This window comes from Prionailurus bengalensis, chromosome A3 (genome assembly GCF_016509475.1).
Source record: "Prionailurus bengalensis isolate Pbe53 chromosome A3, Fcat_Pben_1.1_paternal_pri, whole genome shotgun sequence".
Lineage (NCBI taxonomy): Eukaryota > Metazoa > Chordata > Mammalia > Carnivora > Felidae > Prionailurus > Prionailurus bengalensis.
The window spans coordinates 1,443,190-1,468,858 of record NC_057354.1 but is presented as its reverse complement, the minus strand read 5'-3'; the positions used below and the strand labels follow the sequence as shown (position 1 = coordinate 1,468,858).

The following is a 25,669-nucleotide window of genomic DNA, read 5'->3' as shown; positions in this document are numbered from 1 at the left end:
CCGCCCCGCCCCGCCCCGCCCCGCCCCGCCGCTCCCCACCGCTGGGGGCGGGCCCGGGGCGCGGCGCGGCCATTGGCCCGGGTAGGTGGGGCCAGCGCCGGGCGGCCGGGCGGGGGCGCGGACGCGGATGAATGGAGCGGGAGGCGGCTGCGAGCGGCCGCCAGAGCGCGGAGCGCGGCGCGGCGGCCGGACCTCGGGACGGTGAGCGCTCCGGCGGGCGCGGGCGCGGGGCTCGGGGCGCCTTCGTGGGGCGCCGCCAGGGCGCGCCGGCCCCGGCCTGCTGACGTCAGGAGCGCGGCAGGTGCCCGCTGACGCCGGGCTGGGGCCAGCGGGCTCGAGGTGGCGCCGGCGCGGGCGGGGCGGGACGCAGGGCACGGGCGGTGCGCCCGGCGGCCCGGCCGCCTCTGGGAAATCCGAGGCAAATGCACCCCGGTCGCCGCCGGCAGCCCGGGCGGGAAGCCTTGGGGGGTGGGGGGGGGGGTGGGGAGGGCGACCGGCAGGGGAGGGCAGGGCGGGAGCGGCCGGGCTGGTGCCCGGGCAGGTGGCTGGGCGCGCTCGCAGGCGCAGGCCCCGCGGGTCAGCTCAGGGACGGACGCGCCTCCTCGGGGTGCAGAGTGGCGGCGGGCCGGGTCCGGGAGGAAATCGCCAGGCGCAGAAGTTTCTCGCGGGCGGCCGGGCTTTGTTCGCGCGCCTGCTGCGCTAAAGACACCCCGCGGCGGGGGCGCGGGCGGAGCGCTGGGCTTTGGGGCGGGCACGCGGGGCTGGTCCCCAGCCCGGGCGTCGCCGGCCGGCCCCTCTCCCGCCCCACCACGCCAGGTGCGGGTACCCCGGCGCGAGGCGCGAGGCGCGGGGCGCGGCGGGGAGCCCCCGGGCGCCCGGGTGCCCGCAGAGGGCGGGGTGGGGGGATGGAAACGAGGGTGCGCACCCGCCTGAGGCGCCGCGGGGCACCCTTGGCCCCGGACCTGGAGACCCGAGGCAGGACGAGCCGGCCGGCCGTGCGGACCCGAGCGGGGCTCCGCGGGGTCAGCGCCACGAGGGTAGAGACCGGCCGCGTGCGTGCGCTCCCTCGTGGGCGGCGGACTGGGTGGAGGGGCCTGTTCCTCTCCGCAGCCGCGGGGGAGCGCAGTAGTTTTCCACCTGAAGGAACCAGCTTAGTCGCCGCTTCCCGCTGTGCTGTTTGGAACCTGGGTTCCTGCCGTCAGACCAGACCCTGGCTCTGGGGAGCCGGGCTGGGACCCCGCGACCCGGGAAGATCTCATTCCCTGTGTGCCCCGGGTCGTGGCCTTCAGAGGAGAGAAAGTGTCTGGTTTGAGCCGCTGTGTGTTCGAACCTGACAACATCAGTAATGCTCACGGGGGAGAAGCTGTTTGCTGAGCAGTCGAACGTGCCAGGCCCGGTGCTAAGTGCTTTGAGCGTTATCTCATGTAAGCCCCACAACAACCCTGTGGAGTGGGCTACTACCACTCCCATTTCACAGATGAATAAACCGAGGCACTGAGGAGTTAGGTGACTCGAGCACGGTCACACCGCTAGCATGTGATGGAGAGGTTTCCATCCAGACTTGGGTGCCTCCGGAGCTCTCACAGCTCTCATGCTGGTGGGGAGAAGGCAACCCGGGTGACCCGGCCTGACGCAGGGCAGTGTCCCAAAAGGTGGGCCCGTGGCTAAGGGGACTGGAGCATCCGGCAGGGATGGCCAATGCCCACGGATGCAGGGAGAGGAGGGAAGGGCCCCTCTGGCTGGACCCCCGTGCTCCGGGCTGCCCTGCCTCAGTACTGCCTTCCTGCCGGACAGGCCTGGTGGACACTACCTGGAAAGTTTTTATGGGGCTGCTTACCTCCTGGGTGGCTGTGACCTAGTCCGCCCTGGGTGTGGCCCCTCAGGCAGGTGCCTGGGCAGGTCCCGACCGACCGAGTCCCTCCCGACACCATGGTGAGGTGGCCGGGGCCTGGAGGCGGGGCTTGATGGTGGCCGAGTGAATGGAAGTCTCGGGGCCGATGTTTTCTGTCTGCTGAACACCTGTTCTGAGGGATTCGGCTCAGACAGTCTGGCTCTCCCCAGTCTGCAGTGGACCCTCGCCTTGACAAACCGCCGCTGCAGTCCGGGTTCTGGGTCCACGTCCGGCTTCTAAACGATGTAGAAGTCTCCGCGAGCGGTGATCCATTTCCTGGGCCGGCACTGCTGAGCTGCTGTCAGTGCTGAAGCTCGCTGGGGTGGTTTTGGTCCGGGAGGCCTCCCCGGGTTTCCGGCGGGTAGCAGAGCGGTGCCCGGTGCTCGCGGTCAGGAGGGGGCTCGACAGCTGGCCCGGCGCGAACCCAGAAGACCCGCCTGGCCCCATTTCTGCTTCCTCTGTTGTGGGCAGAAACCACGAAAATATTCCCTCCTGAGCCACGTGGCCTCCTGTTCTCAGGCATGGCAAAGAGCCCATTGTCTGCTTTTGGAAGGGGATAGACAATAATCCTCAGAAGCCCAGCTGCTTTTGTTCTGGAACACTGAGCTGCTTGTCTGGCCTGGGCCTGGTCGTGGTGAGCCCACTTCAGGGCAGGGCCGGGGCTCCACCATGGCAGGTAATCGACAGGCCCACCAGGCCTCTGCCTGTGGGTGGGAAGGAGGCACCAGCTCAGGTCTCTGGGGACCAGAGCTCGTGTGTGTCCGTGGAGCCCGGGGCCTGCTAGCAGGGGAGGAAACCGGCCTTCTGGGCCCCGGGTCGTATCCCCTCCTCGGCTGGTCATGGGGACTCTTCCTGCTGTAGGCCCTCGGCCTGCTGTTCTCAGATACTCCTCATTTTCCCTTTGTGGCCATGGTGCACCCCCTCCCACCAGCATTACCCAGAATTAGCCTCTTGAACCACATTTGTTGGGGCTGGTGGACATCTTGCACAACATCATGCCTTTTGCAGACGGCGCTCACAGCGTGGCCAGGTGTGGCCCACGGAGGACCGGGCACAGGGTGGGGCTTGCTCGCCAGGGCCTGGCCACTCCGCTTATGGCCGCCCGGAGAGTCGTAGGCTCCTGGGCTGGGGAACTTCGAACACGTCCTCTCCTCCCACGGGGGCCCCCTTTCCTCATTGGCTTTTTATCCAGGAAGCCTTGGGGGTACCCGAGGCCACGTCCCTCGGCTCAGTGCCCTTTAGGGCTTGGGACCAGCTGAGCCGAGGGTGGTGCCCATTGGGCTGGTGTGGAGTCCGCGCATTTGGTCCTGGCGGTCTGCCTCTCAGCAGGTGCCCTCAGCCTGGTACTTGGAGCCCCAGGCCTCAGAGGCCACCCGGACACAGCCGAGCGAACCTGTGCCCCACCCAGCCCCTCCAAACCCTATGAGGGCCCTTCTGCCAGTCTCTGTTTCTCACGAGCCCCAAGTGGTGCCCAGACCCACCTGAGAAGAGGCTCACTCCCTCCTCCCCGTGAGGCCACGCTTATGTTTAAGTGGAAAATCTGAGGCACAGAGAGTGCGGAGAAATCCACCACTGCCCAAGGTGGGAACGCTTGCGTGGCTGCAACACATCCTATCTTCATCCCTCCAGGGATCAAACGTGGGGAACTGGAAAGACCAGTAAACTTGGACTCCCCTCTCTCTGGCTCATCCGGCCCTCCCCACACTCCTGCCCACTGGTGGGGACAAGGTGGGTGCAGGGACGTCCGTGCAGGACAGCCCAAGGGACAGGTCCTTGGCTCTCTCCTAGCCTTCGTTGTTGATCTCCATGCAAAGTGGCCGGCTTCCTGCTCACCCTAGTATGCAAATTGGGATGACCAGCCCAGATCTGCCTGCCACCCACAGTCTGCCCTCTGAATAGTTTTGGCCTCGTTTTCAACAAGTGAAAGTCCCCTCCTCTCCCTCAGTCAGAGGATAAAACACCAAGATGGATGTAGGAGACCAGAAAAGAGCTGCCTGAAGACCGCCACAAGTCAAGGGGTGAGGGCCCAGGGTCACAGGGACAAGGCCCAGGGCCCTAGGGGCAAGGGCCCAGGGTCACAGGGGCAAGGGCCACAGGGGCAAGGGTCCAGGGTCATAGGGACAAGCCTCAGGGCCCTAGGGGCAAAGACCCAGGGTCACAGGGGCAAGGGCCCAGGGTCCCGGGGGCAAGGGCCACAGGTGCAAGGGTCCAGGGTCATGGGGACAAGGCCCAGGGCCCTAGGGGTGAGGGTCTGGGGTCACAGGGACGAGGGTCCAGGGTCATGGGGACAAGGCCCAGGGCCCTAGGGGTGAGGGTCTGGGGTCACAGGGGCGAGGGTCCAGGGTCATGGGGACAAGGCCCAGGGCCCTAGGGGTGAGGGTCTGGGGTCACAGGGGCGAGGGTCCAGGGTCATGGGGACAAGGCCCAGGGCCCTAGGGGTGAGGGTCTGGGGTCACAGGGGCGAGGGTCCAGGGTCATGGGGGCGAGGGCCCAAGCTCATAGGGAAAAGGCCCAGAGCCCTAGGGGCAAGGGCCCAGGGTCGTGGGGACAAGGGCCCAGGGCCACAGGGCAGGGTCCAGGGTCACAGGGGCAAGGGTCCAGGGTCATACGCACAAGCCCCAGGGCTCTAGGGGCTAGGACCCAGGGTCACAGGGGCAAGGGCCCAGGGCCACAGGGCAAGGGTCCAGGGTCACAGGGGCAAGGGCCACAGGGGCAAGGGTCATAGGGACAAGGCCCAGGGCCCTAGGGGCAAGGGCCCAGGGTCACAGGGGCAGGGGCCCAGGGCCACAGGGCAAGGGTCCAGGGTCACAGGGGCAAGGGCCCAGGGTCACAGGGGCAGGGGCCCAGGGTCACAGGGGCAGGGGCCCAGGGCCACAGGGCAAGGGCCCAGGGTCACAGGGGCAGGGGCCCAGGGCCACAGGGCAAGGGTCCAGGGTCACAGGGGCAAGGGCCCAGGGCCCTAGGGGCAAGGGCCCAGGGTCACAGGGGCAGGGGCCCAGGGCCACAGGGCAAGGGCCCAGGGTCACAGGGGCAGGGGCCCAGGGCCACAGGGCAAGGGTCCAGGGTCACAGGGGCAAGGGCCTCAGGGGCAAGGGCCCAGGGTCATAGGGACAAGCCTCAGGGCCCTAGGGGCAAGGACCCAGGATCACAGGGGCAAGGGCCCAGGGTCCCGGGGGCAAGGGTCCAGGGTCACAGGGCAAGGACCCAGGATGCAGGGGGTTCGGAGGGAGAAGGGGAGGGGACAGGGAGGGGACCCACGTGCAGGAGCTCAGGCAGAGGCCACCATGTGGTGTGGCCCATGTCACAGTGGCGTGGGCTGTGGCTGTCAACCTCAGAGCCATCAGTGCAGAAGGGGACCTACCGGCTGGAGCGCAGAGAGGAAGCAGAAGTGACACCAGTGTGTGTGTCCCTGGCTGCCACGTCCCCGGCGAACGGGGTTCAGGATGGAGCCTGGGAGCGCCCCGGCCCCTAACAGGAAAGGCCCCCCTGGGGCGCTGGCTGGGCCAGAGCCAGACTGAGCCGGCAGGCGAGGACCAGTGGCGCTGGGGGTGACCTGCGTCCTTCCCGCCCACTGGGTTTGTGGGCAGCCTCCGCGTAGGGCGTGGGTGAGCGCACAAGGCCTGAGCCGGCAGAGGGGCTTGTGGGTACTAGGGCTGCTGCAGCCCTGGGTTGAGACCAGGACCCTGAGCCTCCCACACAGGGGCCCCCGGTGCTCACGCTGCGGCCGCTGGGGCCGGCGGGGCGGGGAGGAGATGCACCTGGAGTTCTTGGAGCCGAGTGGCTCGGACTCAGAGAGCTGTGGCTGTTGGCTGGGCCGGTGGAAGAGATCTGCGTTGTCCTCCTGAGCGAGCTCACCCCCCCCCACACACACACACACGTGTGCGTGTGCAGCCACGCCCTTGCCCCTCCCACCGGAGCCCCAGGTGCAGAGCCTCTGGCTGGAGGCTCCGGGGACCCCGTTGTCCTCGCCGCTAATCCCGGGCACCTAATCCCACAGGGCGCGTCTCCTATGGGAGCAGGCGGAGGGCCTCTGGCAGCAGGGGGAGGCTCCCAGGGACCCGGGACAGGCCTGGAGGACGGGGTAAGGCCCCAGACAGTGGCTCCCTGTGAAGGAGCTGCCTCCTCCCTGCACAGCTGGAGGAGGGGGATGCTTTGTCTCTCCTCTCGGGTCTTGGGAAGCCCTCCCAGCGTCCTGCGGAGCATCTGGCGGCCTCAGATGCGCCTCCACAGGGCTGAAGGCAGCAGAGCAGCAGGGAGGGACGGCCCAGCGTGTGAGCAGGTGCTGCAGGGGGTGGAGGGCACCAGACGGAGCCCCCCAGTCCGCTCCAGTCGCTCCAGTCGCGGGGGCTCCTTCCTGCTGCCGCCACTGTTTGGGGGTCACATGGCTGGGGCTCCCCTGGAGGACTTTTCCCTCGTCCTGGGCAACGCGCACGGCTCCGTGGTAAGAGGACCCCCCTCCTGAGACCGGGGATCTCAGAGGTTATGTGTGCGTGGGAGAGGCCTCAGCCGGCACCAGGCCGCAGGGTGCTCATGACCTGCGACAGTGGCGGCCGTCCTGCCAGATCCCACTGCCCTGAAGCCCTCCTCCCGGGGCCTCTGCTGGCCGCCTGCCTCCTGCCTCTGCTGGCTCTCGCAGCCTGTGCTGTTGTGATTGGTAGCGGGCAGTTTGCGGCTGGCTCTTAAATGGCTCCCCGGGTGTAGGGGGGCTGTGAGCTCCTGGTGGATGGGACAGTGCCCCGGGGGTCCCCAAGCCCCGCTGCCCATCACAGCCTCACTCACGTACAGCAGGCGTCGGTGTAGAACCACCCGCCCCGGCGGCCCGAATTCTCCAGAGAAACACAGCCAATAGGAGATATTTATATATAAAGAGATTTATTATTAGAAACTTGGGCTGCACAACTGTGGAGGCTGGCAATTCTCTAAATGGGCAGTCGGCAAGCTGGAGACCGGGACACATAAAGGTGCGCTTCTGGCCTGAGGGCCGGCAGGGTGGGCTCGAGACCTGAGAAGAACAACGTGCTAGTTCGAGTCTAAAGTCAGGAAAAAGCCAATTCCCAGTTCAAAGGTAGCCAGGCAGAGAAATTCAGAGAAGGGTAAGCCCTGCCGCCCTATCCCGCCATTCGACTGGCTGGACGAGGCCCACACACCTGCATTGGGTCCACCAGTTCAGACGCTAACCTCTCCCAGAGACACCCCTGCCCACACACCTCGTGGCCCACCAGGTCGACAGGTGGAATCCACCATCATGCTGCCCTTGGCTCTGAGGCCGTGGCCGTGGCTCTGGGCCAGACTCTGAGTGGTGGTCTGGGTAGAGGAGGGGGAGGAGTCGTCAGGAGTGAGATGCCCTGGGGTCCTTTTGGGTGAGGGTACCCGCGGGCTATGCCTGGAGCCCCTGGGGGGTGAGGGCGGCCTCGCAGCCCGTCCCTCCCGCTGTGGGGTCTGTCTGCCCCTCGGCTCCCGCGGCCGGCCTCCTGCGTCCACACGCTCCCTCCTCCGCCGTCCGGCTACCTTGCCCGGCCCCTCTGCACCAGCGCCAGTGAGCACCTTGGCACCGGCTGGACCCGGCTCAGCAATGCAGTGAGGCCCGATCGGCAGGTGGGAAGCCGACACACGTTCTGTACAAACGGTTCCCAGCGGACAGAAACTAGGCACCTGTCACATGCTCACAGGGCCTCGGGAGCAAGGCTTCTCCGAGCGCAGCCGTGATGTCCGGCCCTCGCCTCCACGCCCGCACCACCGGGCTCGGCCAGTGCGGCCGACTGCTGTCGTGCAGGACCCCGTTCTCTAGCAGGCCTCCCCGGTGACGTGTCGGGCCTCGGGCACGCACAGCAAGCTTCGGCATGGCCGTCTGTGCATCCACCCCCAGGCTTTGGCACACGACAGTGTCCAGGCAGGGCCGTGTGAGATCCTGGCACGAACTCGGAAATGTCCTTTGGAAGCCCCATGATGCTTGGACCGTCCTTGTGGCTGTGAGATTCCAGGTGTCGTGGAGCCTAGACTCGCTCAGGACCCCGCCGCCTGCCTGCCGGTGGAGGGACGGTTCCAGGCAGCACCCGCTCCTCTCTCACGCTGCAGTGCCGGGAGCGCCGGGGCCACCGGGAGGGCTGGCCTCCTCATTCCCCATCCAGAGCGTCCGTCCAGAAGGGTGAGAGCCGGACAGACAAAGAACTCCAGCCTCCAGGAGGCACAGGAAAGCTGGGGCGGAGCTGCAGGCGTAAGGTTGCAAAGGCTTTTCCACAGCGCGCTGACCTGGCCGCGGACAGCAAGGAGAGGCGGCCGTGCCCGCCGCAGTCAGCCTCCTGGCGGAACCCCTGGAGGAGGCGCCAGGGCCGGCGGCCCTGAACGCTGCTGATAATTCTTGCCGTGTGCGGGTGGCAGCCACAAGTGGGTCGCCGGCCAACACCCCGACTGGCGGTTCAATTTGCTAATTTAAATAATGGGACGCATAGGATTTGGCCTGAGCCTTATACACTCATGTCCGAGGTCCGTCCACAGTGTTGGTGCAGGTGGGATTTTCCCACTGACTCGTGGGTGCTCGCTTGTGGCTTTTGATTTCAGATCTTGTGCCTGGCCCCAGTCACAACAGCTGGCTGTCCCGCCGCCTCCTGAACCCTGCTGTGGGCCTGATCTTTCCGGGTCACCTGCCCTGCGTCTCTCCTGCAGGGGTGGGGCGTGTGAGGCGAGCCCAGAGCTGGGGCAGCAGGCTTCTGCCCGCGGCTGGTGTCTCTGCCACTTACTGGAAACGCCGACCCACGAATAATTCCCGAGGCCCCATCCCGGCCTGTCATCCACGCAGGCTGCTGGTGGCCTCCCTGAGCTCCCTGTGGCCCCTGCTGGCCTTCACCTGGTTGAGGTTCCTCTGCTTCCGCGCCTGCCCCAGATGATGTGTGCATTGTGCGTGCAAAGTGCAGATAGCTCTGTGTGCACGCGTGGACCCGCACCCACGCGTGTGTTGGTGCATCTAGAGGAAACCACGCCACGGCGACAGCACGGGCTGGCCTCTGGGCCTTGGCATTTCGGGGAACGTCCAGCCTTCATGGTATCTCTCCGTGTGTCTGTTTCGACGGCCCGCCCGTGCCGGGGCTCGCGCTGGCTGCTCTCTTCTGCGAGGCTCTGCCGTGGTCCAGGCGCCTGTACTGCGTGGGCTGGAGGTGGCCCCGCGGCCATCAGCTGCAGCACCCGCTCCGCTGTCCTGCAGGGTCCCCAGGAGCTGCCCCCTCCCCGCTCTGCTCACCGCGGCTCCGCGGAGCCGGGCCTACAAGGCTGGGAGGCGCTACAAGTGACTAGCAAGGCGCCTGGAACACTCGCGGCCACCGCGAGACGATGGCGCTGTCCCTGCACGGCCTCGGGACTCGGCATGGATGGCCTGGCGGCGCCCCCTTCACGGGGAGCAGCCAGCCCCGTGCTCGAACGCCACCATCAGTCGGGGTTCTTTCAGCACGGTGTTGGCGAGGATGGCCGTGTCGCACGCCCGCATCTAGCTCGGCCGCCCCACCCCCTCAGGCCTGCGGCCTCCTCGGTGCCGGGCCACATGCGACAGCTTGTGGCGTCCTCGGTGGCTGCCTTCGCCAAGCTTCCCAAACCGGGAGCTTAAAGCCGCAGGACTTCAGCCTCTCCCGGCTCTGCAGGCCAGAGCCTGAGGTCAGCGGGCCTCGCGCCGTCTGGAGGCTCCAGGAGAGGGTCTTCGTGCCCTGGGGCCCCTGGCCTCCTGGTGACTGCGTCTCTCCGCTCTTGGCTCCCATTGTCACGTGACTTCTCTGTGTCTTCTCTTCTAAGGAGCCTTGTCACTGGATTGGGGCCCACCCCAATCCAGATGACCTCATCTCAAACCATTAACCACGTCTGCAAAGACTTTTTCCAAATAAGGTCGCACTCAGTGTCTGGGCGGACACTGGCTGTTTTGGGGAGATCCCCATTCGCCCAGCGCAGGGCCCGACGAGGCAGCGCCCCGTAACTGAGACTCCCTGATGGAGTCTCAGCCGGCGAAAGTGGACGGGAGGCAGTTCTGGACACCCTCGTCTCTGCGCCTGGTGGGGGTGTGGGTGGGAGTGAACCCCTGTGGCCTGATGCTCTGGGTCTGAGGATCCGTCGGGGTCCTGAGTCACCAGCAACGGGGCCCCAGCCCTGGGGGAGGCCAGCAGGCAGCTCCGGGCCTCCGAGAACAACCCCGTGATGTTTCCCGTGCCTCCCACGGCATGAGGCTCCCCAGGATGGCTGGGCTTCAGAAACACTCTGCATACAAAGTGGCCCGGCCCCAAAGGTGAAGGGCGTGGCGGCGTCCTGGGGCTGCCAGACGGCAGACCGCAGACCGGACGCTGACACAGCAGGTGTTGAGGGTCTTAGTCCTGGGAGCAGGATGCCTGGGACGGAGGTGCGGCCGCGAGGGAGCACCTGCCCGGGGGACAGTGTTCTGTGCGCACGTGGTGTTCGCTCTGCGTGTGCCTGAGTCCGGACGCCAGTCACAGTGAACTGGGGCCCGCACTGACCCCCGAATCTGACCTCAGTCACCTCTTCGAAGGCCCTGGCCCAAACACGCCCCCGTTCTGAGGGGCCGGCGGTCGGGGCTGCAGCACGCCTTCCTTGGGGAGGACCGTCAGCCCCGAGAAGCAGAGACTATGTGGGGTTTGCCAGAAGCAGCTGGGCTACGGGGGGGGTCCAGTGTCTTCTCCCGCAGGGAGCGCGAGCGGGCCGACGGTTTAGTTCTGGCGGGAGCGCCGGCCGAGCCGGGTGGACGCCCAGAAGCCACCGTGTACCCGGCAGGATGTGCTGCCCTTTCTAACAGTGGGCGGGGTGGGGGCGTGGGGGCCGGGAGGGAACGGGGCTGGGCTGGGGCCTCGGCGGAGAGGAGTGTCTGCCTTTCTCCTAACCCGCCCGCGTGGCCGCACACGTGCTCTGCGGCGACATCCTGAGAAACGTGCCGTGGGCAGCGAGCACCGCTGCCGCAGAACAAGCCGGGCCAGCTGTGGCGCCCTTTTCCCCTCCCGCGTGGCCCGCGCCCTCCAAGTGCTGGGCTGCAATGATGTCCCCTTCGTGCTGAGGGCACGGAAAGCGAGCGGGGTGTGAGTCTCCTGCGGAAGTGAGGCAGGACGGTCAGTGCGGAGACCGCGTCCACACGGGGCGGCCCTCCCAGTGGCAGAGCGCACGGCTCACGCCGGCCGGGCACAGGCCGGGGCGGGGGGTGGGGGGATGGTGCGGGCCATCCGGCTCGGTCCCGCTGTGCCTCAGCCCCGCTCCCCGACTGTGGCTTGCTCACGCGTGTGGGTCTGGGAGGTCCGGCCCCGGATTCAGAAGGGGGCTGGCCAGGGAAGGTCAAACCCCATCAGACTGGGTAGCGGACAGCAGAGCCATCGGCTGCCCCGAAGGACCGGGCACGGGGTGGGGGGGTGGGGAGGGGGACACGCTCCCGGCGATATCCGTGCTCCGAGGGCAGATGGAAGCTTTCTGACCCGGAAACTCTTCTCACAGGACGAACCGGCCCCCGGAATACCGTTCGGCGGCTTCCGTGGCCGCCCCCGGGACCCCGCCCCCGGCGGAGATGCCTCAGCACTCGATGGGGGACAAGCCCCCGACGTCGTTGCCACAGCTGATCCTCCCGAGCCTGCCCTCGGCTGCGGACGGCGGGAGCGGCCACAGCCCCCCCAGCAGGCGGGCGTCCCTCGGCTCGCCCCCCAGCCACGACGCCCTGGGCTCCTGCAGCCAGCCGCTGTGCCAGCCGCCGGCCGGGAAGCGTGACCCCCGGGCAGCCCCCGAGACGCGCCGCGTGGCTGCGGGGCCGCAGAGCACAGTGTGTGGCTGGCGGGCCTTCGCGCCCGAGTGCCTGCGGGCCTTCAACACGCCCAGGGCCTTCCTGCTCTTCCTGTGTGCGGCCGCCTTCCTGCAGGGCATGACGGTGAACGGCTTCATCAACACGGTCATCACCTCCATCGAGCGCCGCTACGACCTGCGCAGCTACCAGAGCGGCCTCATCGCCAGCTCCTACGACGTGGCCGCCTGCCTGTGCCTCACCTTCGTCAGCTACTTCGGGGGCACCGGCCACAAGCCGCTCTGGCTGGGCCGGGGCGTGCTGGTCATGGGCGCCGGCTCGCTGGTGTTCGCGCTGCCCCACTTCGCCGCGGGCGCCTACGAGGCGGAGGGCGCCGAGGGCCTGGGCGCGTGCCGGGCCAACCGCAGCCTGGCCTGCGGGGACCGCGCCTCCGGCCTGTCCGCCTACCGCCTGGTCTTCATGCTGGGCCAGTTCCTGCACGGTGCGGGCGCCACGCCGCTCTACACGCTGGGCGTCACCTACCTGGACGAGAACGTCAAGTCCAGCCACTCGCCCGTCTACATCGGTGAGTGGGGTCGCAGGCGAGGCAGCGGGCGAGCGCAGGGGCTGGCGGTGGTCCTGGCCGACCTCAGCCTGGCCCCCAGCACGTCTTGGGGGTCCGGGGGACGCGCGCAGAGTAAGCGGGCCCGGGGCTGGCTCGTGCCCCGGGTCAGCCAGGCGCTGCCCTGCTGCCCCCGGGACTGGGCTCGAGCCTCACGCTCCCGCTGAGACACCCTCGTTTGGGGGGGGGGGGCGTCAGACTTTGGGGTTTTCAACCTCGTGGCACTACGTCCCCGCGTCCCTCCTGCCAGGCCAGGCTTTCCCAGGGAGAGGTGCTCGGGGACGCGCGCGAGGGACCGGCCGGCGCTCCAAGGCCTCCCCTGACCCCGTCAGCTGGCTGCAGCCTGCTTGTTCCCACCTCGGACTCTGTCCCCCTAGTCACCTAGCGGTGCCGACCCAGGGACGTTGGGGTCTCCTTAGTCCAGCAACGCCCTGGTGGGCCTGTGATGCTGCGTGGAGACAGCCGTGGCCTGGAACACAGGCCCTGGGGGTCTTTGCTCTTCCGGGAGAAAGGGTCCAAATAACGTCTGCGGTCGGCTCGGCCAGGAAAGCTGTAAAATTTTTTTAAATGTTTACTTATTTGAGAGAGAGAGAGCGCGCGCGCAAGCAGGGGAGGGACAGAGAGAGAAAGAGGGACAGAGAATCCCAAGCAGGCTCCATGCCATCAGCAGAGAGCCAGACGCAGAGCTCGAACTCACGAGTCATGAGATCGTGACCTGAGCCAAACTCAGATGCCCACCCGACTGAGCCCCCAGGTGCCCCCAGAAAAATCTTAAAAGCAGCCAGATTTCAGACTCCGTGAAGGCCGCCCCGACGTAAACCCTGGCCCAAAGGGTCCGTGTGACGGGGGCAGACAGGTGCAGACACACGGAGTGGGGGGCTCCTCGCAGGTGGGCTTCTGCGTGTCAGTGGCTCGCGAGCCCTGGGGCAGCGGACGTGGCCGGCCTCAACCTCTCTGCTTCTCCCCAGCCATCTTCTACACGGCGGCCATCCTCGGCCCCGCCGCTGGCTACCTGATCGGAGGCACCCTGCTCAACATTTACACAGAAGTAGGCCGACAGTGAGTGGCCCCAGCTGAACCTGCCCCACGCGGACGGCACCTCGCCTGGGCGGTGGCTCCCTCAGAGCAGGACACACAGCAGGAAGAAGCTGGGCTGGCCCTGCTCTGGCGGCCCCGGGGCCTGGGGGGTGATCCCCAGGGTCTTGGGGGGCTGGCCCTGCTCTAGCAGCCCCGGGGTCTGGGGGGGTGGTCTCCAGGGTCTTGGGGGGCTGGCCCTGCTCTGGAGGCCCCAGGGTCTGGGGTCTGGGTGGGGGGCGGCCCTGGGGTCTGGGGGAGGCTGGCCTTGCTCTGGCAGCCCCAGGGTCTGGGGGGTGGTCCCCAGGGTCTTGGGGGGGCTGGCCCTGCTCTGGTGGCCCCGGGGTCTGGGGGGTGGTCCCCAAGGTCTTGAGGGGGCTGGCCCTGCTCTGGCGGCCCCAGGGTCTGGGGGGGGGGGCTGGCCCTAATCTGGCAGCCCTGGGGTCTGGGGGGTGGTCTCCAGGGTCTTGGGGGGCTGGCCCTGCTCTGGAGGCCCCAGGGTCTGGGGTCTGGGGGGGGATGGCCCTGGGGTCTGGGGGGGGGGCTGGCCCTGCTCTGATGGCCCTGGGGTCTGGGGGGTGGTCCCTAGGGTCTTGGGGGGGGGCTGGCCCTGCTCTGGCGGCCCCCGGGGTCTGGGGGGGTGGTCCCAGGGTCTTGGGAGGGTTGGCCCTGCTCTGGCGGTCCCGGGGTCTGGGGGGTGGTCCCAGGGTCTTGGGAGGGTTGACCCTGCTCTGGCGGCCCCGGGGTCTGGGGGGGTGGTCCCCAGGGTCTTGGGGGGTGCTGGCCCTGCTCTGGCGGCCCCGGGGTCTGGGGGGGTGGTCCCTAGGGTCTTGGGGGGGGGCTGGCCCTGCACTGGCGGCCCTGGGGTCTGGGGGGTTGGTCCCCAGGGTCTTGGGGGGGCTGGCCCTGCTCTGGTTGCCCTGGGGGTCTGGGGGTCCCTGAGTGCAGGCCCTGAGGACAGAGACCTGGAACCAGGCGAGACCAGGTCACCAGTTCTCTGATACCCTTTGCGGAACGGAGAGCAGATTTAGTGCTGCCAATGTGAGCTTCTGTGTGGGGTTTTCCACACCAGGCAGGTCTCTTCTGACACCCGTTGGGGATCCTAAATTCAGCTCAGGTCTGACAGACTTCCCAGGGTCAGCACAGACCCCACAGGTGAAGGCTCAGCCTTAGGAGACCACCCCCTGCAGACGCCAGCCTAAGGCACTGGGTCTCCACGACTTCCGTCCTGCCTGGCTACCAATCGGGGTTCCCACGGCCCCGTCCTTGGGTTTCGTGAGCGGCTAGGACAGCTCCCAGACCTCAGGAATGTGCTTTATGCACCAGATTACCGGTTTATTAAGCAGATTACGACCCAGGAGCCGCCAGATGGAGGAGGTGGAGAGGCCAGGTGTGGGAGGGGGTGCGGGCTTCCGTGATGTGCAGTGCGCCACCCCAGCACCCCCCCCCCCCCGGAGCCCTCCGATCCCCTGGGCTAAGGTCTTTCTGGAGCAGCGTGCGGATGCCCGGCGTGGGCGCCCTGAGTGCATGTGGACAGGACGCTGACCCCAAGTGTCTCCCCCCACAGGACGGAGCTGACCACCGAGAGCCCCCTGTGGGTCGGCGCCTGGTGGGTGGGCTTCCTGGGCGCGGGAGCCGCCGCCTTCCTCATCGCCATCCCCATCCTCGGCTACCCCCGGCAGCTGCCAGGTGAGTGCGTCGCTCCTCTGTCCTCCTGGGGGGGGCACCCCTGGGGAGTCCGGGCCCGTCGCTTTCGGGGCGAGGCCACCGTCCTGCAGGGCCAGCCCGGCCACGTGCAGCTGACCCTCAGGCGCCCCCAGGCCTGGGAGGGGGGAGCCTCAGGCAGAGACCTTGGTCCCTGCCACTCGCCGACGTCTGTGTCCTTCCAGGCTCCCGACACTACGTGGTCATGAGAGCGTCGGAGACATGCCGGCTGAAGGACAGAGGCCACGAGGCGGCCAGCAACCCCGACTTCGGGAAAACCATCAGAGACCTGCCTCTGTAAGGACCTTGTGGGCAGTGGGGGGGGGGGGGGCGCTCCTGCCCGTGCCCATGTGTCCTGCAGACCCTTGGGGGGCCCACACGTGCCGGACCTTGACCCCAAGCTAGGAGAGTCCGCGTGGCCCCTCCAGGGCCGCAGTGAGCACACAGCTTCTGAACCTCCTTTGTGGCCCCACGGACTCAAGGTCTCAGCCCTGAAATCCGGGCTGGGAGATTCAGAGCTGCACACAGAGCCGGTGAGGGACAGTCCCGACGGAGGGCCCTCACTCTGCTGTGTCCTCTGTCCTCTGACCTTTTCATTAAGGTCACCTGCACGTGCCAGGGTTCCAGGCTCACGCCCTCTCTCTGCCTTGAGGCCTCTGACGACCCAGGAAGGGACGGGACTGTCTCCGGCCCCCTGCCCGCACTGCCCTGCACCAGCCCCCACTCCTCGTGTGCTCCCCTCCCTTGTGTGAGACCTGGTCTTGTTTTGTGGGCTTCATGGACCCCTGGCCTGCTCTGACCTCAGGGAGACTCGGGGCCCTGGGGGGGCTCCTGGCCACCCACACCCTCTTCACGGGACCAGGCATCGCACAGGGGGCTCTCGAGGGAATGGGGAAGGAGCCCCCGGACGGCCTCCAGCCTGATTCCTCGGCCTCGCTGAGTACTCCCCTGCCCCCCGGTAGTCTGGAGCCGGGGCCCAGGAACGGCCGTGTCTAACCGGCCTCGTGGGGCTGTCGGTGGCAGGAATGAGCCCTTGTTGCCTGCCTTCGCCGTGGGAAGGGTGGAGGGGCGTCGGGGCCGAAGGCGGCCTCCGGGGAAGCCCCGGGGCTGTCTGCTGTCCGCGTGGAGAGGAGGCACGGCTGGCGTGCTAGGGGTGGAAGGTGGACGGGCCTGCCTCGCTTCGGGCTTTGTTCTCCTGCTTCCTGCTTCCTGTGGGGCCACCCAAGAGCTGCCCGCTCAGCACGGTGCCCCAAGGCAGGTAAGCCGCCAGGGGCCGCACTGGGCAGGGGCGCAGGAGCGTCTGTGTGAAGGCCGGGTCGCCCCGTCTCCTAGCAGCCACGGGGAGGCGCTCTGAGCTGGAGCAGGGCCACCAGTGCCCCACACGCAGCGCTAGGGACCCAGCACGTCAGCAGCGCTGGGGACAGAGGGCGGAGAAGAGGTCTGCGTCCAGGCTTAGTTCCCTAGCCGGTTGCCAGTAATAAAATAAATCCTGGAACGTGTGCCCTCTGTTAACATCACGACTAGTTCTCCGAGCAAATTCAACACCAGATTTTAGCAGAGCCACCTAGAGCCTGGGACAAAGTCTGCACACCCTGGGGAGGGTCGCCTGCCCCCCCCCCACAAGCCTAGCCAAGCGCCCCGAAGCCTGGGCCGATCTGAACAAGACCCAGGGAAGGGGCCAGCCAGACACAGGGCGTCCCCCGTACAAGGCAGGACCTGTGAGCCCCAACAGAGGAGGTCCCGGGGAGGGGCCGGTGCCCTGGGCCCCCCCCAGACCCCCACCCGCCAGCACCCCTCTTCTTTCCTTCATGGACATGGGACCCAAATAATTAACCAAAAAGCATTGTTTTCAGTCTTCTGGCTCGAAAGTCAGTTTTGCATGTGTGTCGCTCTGGGGCGGGTCAGGTGCCACGAGCCGCGTGGAATGTCTTTCCTTCGCCTCCTCCCGGCCGCCTGCTCGCGTGTCCCAGTGCAAAGCCTAGTCACGGCTGCACCGCACGTCCCTGCTTTCCAAGATCCAATTGCCGGCCTGTGGCAGGTGCCCCGAGATGTGAGCAGGGACTCTGGGCTCCCTCCCGGTGTGAGCACGACCAGCAGCGGGGTCTCCGGGGCCGGGGCTCACGAGGACGGGCTTCACGTGTGGCACAGCCCTGAGCTGCAGACCCGGAGAGCGTAAGCCCCGAGGGCCATTTCAGAGCCGGCCCCCACGGCGGGCTGAGGGTAGTCATTTAGTTCCAGGGTTTGCTTTCTCGTAGGTGCGGGAGAGGGAGGCGCTGCCCTGCGGTGACCCGGGGCTCCAGAGAAAACCCTGCCCCCAGCCCACATCACTCCCCGGGGCCCAGGGACAGAAGCGTACCGGTCGGCACCTCGGTGCCCAGGTCCAGGCACCTGCCGCCCGGTGGCTCCGGGAATCGGGAAAGCGGGCATTAGAGCCTCAAGTGCGGGCGGCTGGCTGCCCCCCGAGGCCGAGCTTCCGAACTTGCGGACCCCCCGCGGCTGTAATTTCGTTCCCACTCCAAGCGTCGTGCCTCCACTGCCCCGTAAGGACGGTGTGCTGTGTTCTATGCTGCGTGTGTGGTCGGCACACCCGGGCGCCAGCCCTGCTTGGCCCGAATCCCCAACAAGGTGCAGAGCAGTCCGGCCAGAGCCAGCGGCCCTCGGAGAAACGTGCTCACGCGAGGGCAGGCGGTGTGGGGCAGGGCCTGGTGCCCAGCCCGTCGCTCGGGGCGGGGACACAGGTGGACAGCAGTCAGAGCCCGAGTCGGGCGCTCACAGAGGTCTCTCCCCTTCTCGGTGAGACCTGAGGCCGAGAGCGCCGGGGGGCCGTGCAGGGCTCCCCGCCCTGATCCCCACAGGGAAGCAAGGCCGGCCTCACTAGGGAACGGGCAGGTCAGGTCCGAGGGGCCAGGGCCGAGGTCCTTCCTCAGGATCCCTACGACACCACCCCCAAAGTACACACCAGCCCGGTCCACCCAGAGGCTCCTTGGAGGGCCCCCTGTGCCCCCTTCTCGAGAGCTGGTGGCTGAGAAAGGACCCCAGCCTTCAGTGCCGGTCCCCATCCGTGGGGACCTGGCCAGTCCTGGACTTGGGGACAGCCGCCTCCCCCGGCCCCCGGCTCCTGACTCCCCCACCGCCAAGTGATTCCACGGTGTTGTGGTTGCTCGGGGTCTCTCCCCATGCCAGAGCTGAACTGTGGCAGAGGCGGTGAGGAGGTTGATTTAGCGGCTTGCTTTCCTGGAGCTGGTTCTCCGCCAGCCTCATACCCCATCCTGACTGCTCTGGGGGAGACGTGGAGGGCCCCCCACTCCCCAGCCCCCTGCGCTCCCCTCTGGAAGGGCACTTCCTCCCTGCTCTGGCCTGCTCTGACCCTCTGTCTCTTCTCTCTCGTCTCCCCATCTAGCTCCATCTGGCTCCTACTGAAAAACCCCACGTTCATCTTGCTGTGCCTGGCGGGAGCCACCGAGGCCACACTCATCACAGGCATGTCCACGTTTGGCCCCAAGTTCCTGGAGTCCCAGTTCAGCCTGAGCGCCTCGGAAGCTGCCACCTTGTTCGGTGAGAAAACTCGCTGAATCCTTGGGGTCCTCTGACTTTTCGTGAGTTCTCGGACGAGTGAGGGGTCTCCGGAGTCTCTTTTACAAGCGCACGCGGCTCCTGTACACGCGAGGACACGCGGGCGTGTGGTCCTGCAGGGGAGGCCCCCGGAGCGGGTGCTGGGCTGTGCGCAGTGTTGCTTCGTGGGTCTGATGGTCCTTCCCGGGAGGTGGGGAGCACGGACCACAGCGTGCTGACCTCCTGGGGGGTCCACTCTGGCTGGGAGGGTCCGGGCGAGCTCATCGCCTGTGACGCCCGCTCACCCCCTCCAGCGTCCCTGGCTTGTTGCAGAAAGGATTTGGCTAGTGGCACCCAGACCCTCAGGCCCGGTCGCACCCGGGAGCCAGGTGGCCGGCGTCCCAGGATTTCACGGGACCGTGAGGTCGGAGCCCCGGGACCCGCCCGGCCAGAGACATTCTGTGGCCAGAGCCAGGCTGGCCCCCCCAGGAGAACGAGGGCCCTGCTTAGACCCCATCCTGCTGCTGCCCAGAGGGCACCTGCAGCCTCACGGAGAACACACCAGGCGGGACACGTTACCAGACAAGGGGTCGATGCTGGACCGTGCCAGATGTGGCGTGGATCCTGGCCGGGAGAGTCAACACCCCGTGTGGAATGTGGGGACTTCTGGGCAGCACATGGGCCAGTGCAGGCCACCCCCCAGCCCTCGGGGTTCTGTTCCGGCACGGGGCTTGGGCATCCAGTTAGGGACCCCGTCCCCCTATCTAATGCCCCCAGACACCCCTCCTTGCCTGGCCTCTCGGCCCCATCCACAAGCGCCTCCCCTTTCCCAAAGCGGCCCCCTCCCTGTGCTCACATTGTCCCAGAACGGCCATCTGCTCTGGGGTCCCCCGGGCTGCAGCCCAGAGCTGGAAGGGGTCCATGTCAGAGCTGGCTTTGGTCCTTGCTGGAGAGGCAGGCCCACCGAGCCCCACACCCGTCCGCACCCCGTCCCTGGGACGGCCTGGGAGCCGCGCGCCAACTAATCCCAGCTTCCCGTGAAATGGCGCAGGCCACGGATTTCTCGAAGGTGGCTCACAGCTGGACTCGCAGAAGCTGTGGTTTTCTGGGGAGCACAGTCCCTGGGCGGCCTCCCGGTCAGGCGGGCAGCGGGCTATTGGCCTCTCCCCCTCCCAGTCCTGCCCCGCCCCTGCGGCCCCGCAGGCCCTCACCGAGCACGTCCCCTCTGCCGCAGGGTACCTGGTGGTGCCGGCCGGGGGTGGCGGCACCTTCCTGGGTGGCTTCTTCGTGAACAAGTTCAAGCTCCGTGGTGCGGGCATCATCAAGCTGTGCCTTTTCTGTGCCCTGACCAGCCTGCTGGCCATCTTCGTGTTCTTCATGCACTGTCCCAACGTGCCCGTGGCGGGTGTGACCGCCAGCTACCACGGCGGGTAAGGACCGAGAGGTGCCCGGGAGAAGGGGAGAGCCCAGCGCGCCTGTCGGAGGCACCGGTGGCCCCAGGGGATGGCGGCGGTGGGGTGGGGACTTGGTCACTGTTTGGAGAGGGTCAGGGCTAACGGTCACTGAAAGCCCGGCATCGGCCCTTTGGAAGCCCCGGGTTCCGTCCCAGCGCCCAGCCCGGGGTTCCCATCTGGAAAACGTGACTCCGCTCACCTGGCCGCTCTCCACGTGTGGACGTGGAAGGTGGCCCAGGGTCGGCTCCCGTGTGTGACCGAGTCACGGGAACGTGAGAGCGACAGCCGGTCAGGCTAATATCTGAAGCAGGCTGCGACGGTGGCCGCTGGGACGGGCGGTCCCTCTCAGGGACTCCTGGTGCCGCTGGCGGGTCAGGACCGCAGACCTCAAAGTGGCCGTGGGAGCACTGTCCCCGACAGGACCGCCATGGTCCCCCCACGAGGACCATCCTGCCACGGGAGGGAGGCAGGCGGGTCCCGGGCCAGCTCCCAGGGAGGGTGCTGCGGGAGGCGGGAAGGGTCCGGACGGGCATGGGGTCTTCCATCTGAGTGGAAAGAGAAGGAAGCCCGCGCGTCCGTGATGGCCACCGTGTGCACGCGCCCCTGAGCCGTGCAGGTGCACAGCTGTCACCCGAGGGGCTGGCGCCTCTGGGTGGGGCTTTGGCCCCGGGCGCTCTGAGCCACCTGCCCGTCCCACCACCAAGTCGGGGGAAGTGCGCCGCGCACACGGAGAGCAGAGCGGAGCGCGGTTTGCGTGGCGTGAGAACGCCCAGCGGGTCTACGGGCAGGAGGCAGGGAGGGGAGCATCGGAACCTCCGGAACCCGAGGCCGTGGCTGGGGGTTGGGGGGCGCCAGGCCCCAGGCTGGGCTCCCCCCCCCCCCCCCCCCCCCCGGCCCGGCCCCACCGCCCCCTCCTCTCCCGCCCGCAGCCTCCTGCCCCAGGGCCGCCTGGAGCTGACCGCCGCCTGCAACGCGGCCTGCGGCTGCCGGCCCGAGCTCTACAGCCCCGTGTGCGGCTCCGACGGCCTCACGTACTTCTCGCCCTGCTACGCGGGCTGCCCGGAGGCGGCCGAACCCGGCCCCCGGCGGCCAGAAGGTGAGCGTGGCCGCCGCCCCCCGTGCCGTCCGCGCCCCGGGAGGGCCCCTGCCCCTTCCTCCGGTAATCCGCGCTGTTTGCGCCCCTCAGGTGTACCGAGACTGTAGCTGTGTCCCTCAGAATTTTTCCTCTGGTTTTGGCCATGCCACTGCAGGGAAATGCACCTCAACTTGTCAAAGAAAGCCCCTCCTTCTGGTTTTCATATTCGTTGTAATCATATTTACATTCCTCAGCAGCATTCCTGCGCTCACGGCAACGTTACGGTAAGCCCGGGCCTGGGTTTCGCTCAGGCCCAGAACCTTCCCTTGCAGCATGCTGCGGTGGAGCTCTGCAGATCCCGCGGGGTACGTGCCGGGCCCCCCAAACACCGCGGCAGGAGAGAGCCAACTGCCTCTGTGAGGTGCTTGCCACCCGGGGAGGTGGCCACTGCAGCCTGGGGCGTGGCCAGGACTTGGCTGCTAGCGCGGGGGGTGTGACCTGGCGGACGGCCCCACCTCCCCGGGCGCTGACGCGGCTGTCTCACGTTTCAGGTGTGTCTGTGACCGGCAGAGATCGTTTGCGCTGGGAATCCAGTGGATTGTGGTTAGAACTCTAGGTACTGTGCCCCGTGAGGAAGCCACGTACAGTTGTGTAGTGCGTTCGCTGCACAAGGGCACCCGGCCTGTGTCCCCTCACGCGGCGGTGTGCGTTCGGGAACAGCTAGTGCCCGCTTTGGAGAAGGACGCCATCCCCTCGCCGTCCACTAGGGGGACCCATGGTCATTTATTTGCCTTTTCCTCATTAGCACAAAGGCTCCAGGGGAGTCGCGGGTGATTCGGCACCTCCCCCCCCCCCCGGTGCCAAGTCCCCAGAAAGGAACATTTACGTCCAGTCCGCACCCCCCCCCCCCCCCCGGGAACACCAGTGGCTGACTGACGTCACCCTTCTGGGTCTTGTCGCTGCCCACCCGCCCCCTCTGGCCCCCCGCGCGGGTTGGGTCCTGAGTGAGCCTCTTTCTGCAGGGGGCATCCCGGGGCCCATCGCCTTCGGCTGGGTGATCGACAAGGCGTGCCTGCTCTGGCAGGACCAGTGTGGCCAGCAGGGCTCCTGCTTCGTGTACCAGAACTCGGCCATGAGCCGCTACATGCTCATCGTGGGGCTGGTGTACAAGGTGAGTGCGGGGGCGCGCTGGAGGGGGGCGGTCCCCGGTCGGCTCCAGAGGCCCGGGGCCTCCTCCTGCTGGCCCAGGGGCCCAGGCTCTCCGCCGGGGCTTTTCAGCCGCTCAAACCCGGGGCCCCGGTTCCCAGAAGCGGCCTCCTTCCCAAGTGAGAGCCCGTTGTGGGGCCCCAGCCCCACGAAGCCCCTGCCTGCCGGGGCCTCCCCTCTGCCGCTGGCCCCTGAGTCTGGTCCCCTAGGGCTTTGCAGGGATAAGACCCCCCTCTGTCCTGCGAGGGCAGATTCTGGCTGGCCTGTCCGCGTCTGGGGGCTGTGGGGGCGGGGCTTATGGACCCCTGAACAATTCCGCTTCCTGACCTTGAGGTGCCTGGGGCGCTGGCCCACCCTCCGCCCGACCCTGGGAAGAGAAACTGCCTGCTTTATCACGTGTTTCGTGTTTCGTGTGGTGTGGGGAGAAGCACGGTATTTATAGTTTGAATTTTCCCCGATGGGAGGAAGGGACACCGAACCTTCACAATAAAGTGAAATCCTGGGGCCAGCCTGTAGGAGTGTCTCGATTTTCTTCTCTGGGTGGGGGGGGGGTGGCTGCTCAGGGGTCCCCCCCTTGCCTCACGTTTGTCTGGAAGCATCTCGGGATGGCAAATTCTCAGCCCCCTGGGCTTATCTCCACACGGATTAGCATAATAATAGCCACGTGTGAGAAAGGATTTGCGTGACCCCAGCGGAAGGCCAGGGGTCAGTCGGAGGGGACAGGGCTTCCTGGGGGCTGCCCCCGGCTCTTCCTCTGTGCCCCTGTGCCCAGAGCAACAGGCCGGTACCCGGGCCGTCTGTCCACCCAGACGACGAGCCCTCTGCGTCAGCACAGTGGTTACGGTGGCTTCTCAGGTCCGTGTTAGTTTCAGCAGGAGTAGCAGACAGGTTCCGAACACGCCCCCTCCGATCCCTGCGCCAGAGTGGACACGGGTGCCAGGCTTCTCAGGCTGGTGATGCACCCAGAAAAGCTAAAACCCAGCATCCGCACGTTAAAACACACACGTGTACAGGGGCGCCTGGGGGGCTCAGTCAGTTACGCGTCCAACTCCGGGTCAGGTCATGATCTCGCAGTTCGTGGGTTCGAGCCCCGCGTCGGGCTCTGTGCTGACAGCTCGGACCCTGGAGCCTGCTTCGGATCCTGGGTCTCCCTCTCTCTCTGCCCTCCCTGCCCCCCCACCTAAAATAAACAAACTTTTTTTTTTAATTACAAAAAAACCTGAAGATCTTTATTCCTCAGTTCTGGGGGCCAGAGGTCCAAAATCTGCACGTCAATTCCTTCTGGGGGCTCTGACGGAGGGTCTGCTCCAGCCCCGTCTCTGCCCCTGTGTCGCGTGGCCTTCCCCTGGGTGTCTCTGTAAAGCCACTGTCTCCTTGCTCCCACGAGGACACCTGTCACTGCAGGCAGGCCCACCCGACACCCAGGATGATTTCATCTCAACCTTCTGAACTTAATTACACCTGCCAAGACACTGCTCCCACGATAGGCTCTGGGGGTCGACACGGGGACAGCTCTTGGTGGGGGGGGGGCACTGTTCAGCCCAGGACGAGCCCCCCCACCCCATCCAGGGCCAGTATGTCGTCAAATGCTGGTTTTCATTCCCTCACTGACAGTATGGGTGTCCACGCAGGGCGGGTTATGCAGGAAAGATGGGTCTTCTCTCCGGAAGCGGGGTCCTCGGGACCTCGGGAGCAACCGGGCCGCCTGGCCTCTTCCTCTCTCCCAGGTGCTGGGCTTGTTGTTCTTTGCCGCCGCCTGCCTCCTGTACAAGCATCCGCTGGAGGCTCCCAATGGCCTAGAAGCTTCTCTGCCCAGCCAGTCCTCGGCCTCCGACACCCCCATGGACCTCCAGGACGCCCCCTCGGCCCTCCAGCTCCAGAGTGACGTCTGACCGCCCACCCGTCGGCCCAGGGACACGAGCCAGCTGCCTGGCACTTCCTGCGAGCACTGTCTGATTTCTCCCCAGAAGGGCTGACCCCTCGCCGATTGATACCCCAGGGCTGAGGACCCTCCAAAAATCTCTCCTAGGATCCTGAGGGTACTAAGCTGGTGGGGGCCGCACGTCCGAGTCTCAGAGACGCCGAAGAGGAAGAACGCAAGGCATGGGGGGACGCGGCGCGCCTCCCCCCTGGCCCCGGGGGAGAGTGTGACGGTCCCTCTGGCTCAGGAAGACCGAGGCCCCGCAGCCCAGCCCTTCTCACAGTCCGTGAACGGACAGAGCCGCGAGGCACTGGATTTTGCCCGGGGGCTTTGAGAACCCCGGACGCGTCGACAGCTGTGATTTTCAGTCTCTCTATGCGATCTGAGCTGCACTGTTACAGAAAGTCCAGAACCAGCTGCCGGCCGGTGTGAAGCTGGCAGCCGCCGGGGGTTCGGAAGTCACCATTCTGTCCTGGAGACTGGAGAAGCGCCCGTCACTGCCTGTGGCGCGCATACGGGGCTCGTGCCGCTCCTGTTCATCGTGACACCGTTGACACCGCGGGGTGGGAATTACAAAGCCCTGAGCCCCGCCGGGGCGTGTCACCGGCCGTGCTCCCGAACGGGCCTCATTCGGCGCATCTGGGGACCAGCCTGGCCCCGACTTCCTGTGTCTCTTCTGATGCGGGGCAGCTGGGTGGGCGGCCGTCCCCAGAGGCACGGTCCCTGCTGCCCCCTCCCGTCCTCAGAGCTGCAGCGGGACGGGACGCGTCGCAAAAGCAGATATTTATGGACCAATATTTTGCAGAACCTTATTTATAGAATTTGTCTTTTACCTGCTCGTGTGGTGGGCATAGCGGCCGGCTCAGCGGACATTCGTGAACTCTGCCTGGAGAACACTGGGACTCCCATGGAATGTTCGCGGATGTCCTCAGTCAAAATTATGTGTAAATAAATATATTTTGATATTTAAAGCAAACCTCTCTGGCCAATGTGTTTTCTTTCTACGAAGGTGCAGAGTTTGATGTTTGTACACCCCCTTCGTGTGGGTTTTTGTGAGTTCACGCCCCAAAGCCAGTGTCGGGCTGCCCCGGGGACAAGTGCTCCGTTGGCCCTGCGCCCTCCCGGTTGGCCTCTTGCCACCCACCTCACCAGTGACCCCCGTTGTGCCCCGAGAGTCCCCTCCCTCGGGGGCCCAGTGCCAGCTGGGTGGGCCTGAGCCCTCCACCCAGGGTCCCACTTTCCTGAGTGACCCGCAGCACCAGGATTCAGATGGGGACGGCCGGATTCAGCAGGTAGCTCAGGAAGGGTGTGCGTGTGTGTGAGAGGGGACACAAAGGGAGACACCCCCCACCCCCCCACTGGGCTTTCTCCCTGGGTATCCAGATCTGACGCAGTCCCTCCCAGGTGGAGCCCAGAGAGTCCACAACT

General features: G+C 66.8%; 1 protein-coding gene across 1 annotated transcript; it reads left to right on the top strand.

The window, feature by feature from the left end:
• The first annotated feature begins 88 nt into the window (after positions 1-88).
• Positions 89-25,217, top strand: SLCO4A1 (solute carrier organic anion transporter family member 4A1). Its single transcript, XM_043553509.1, is given in 13 exon segments — positions 89-201; positions 11,357-12,219; positions 13,224-13,314; positions 14,897-15,018; positions 15,219-15,330; positions 18,434-18,588; positions 19,820-20,015; positions 20,969-21,119; positions 21,121-21,135; positions 21,226-21,398; positions 21,666-21,730; positions 22,137-22,285; positions 24,048-25,217. Coding segments are annotated over 13 exon segments (2,331 nt in total). The 5' UTR covers positions 89-127; the 3' UTR covers positions 24,213-25,217.
• The last annotated feature ends 452 nt before the right edge of the window (positions 25,218-25,669 follow it).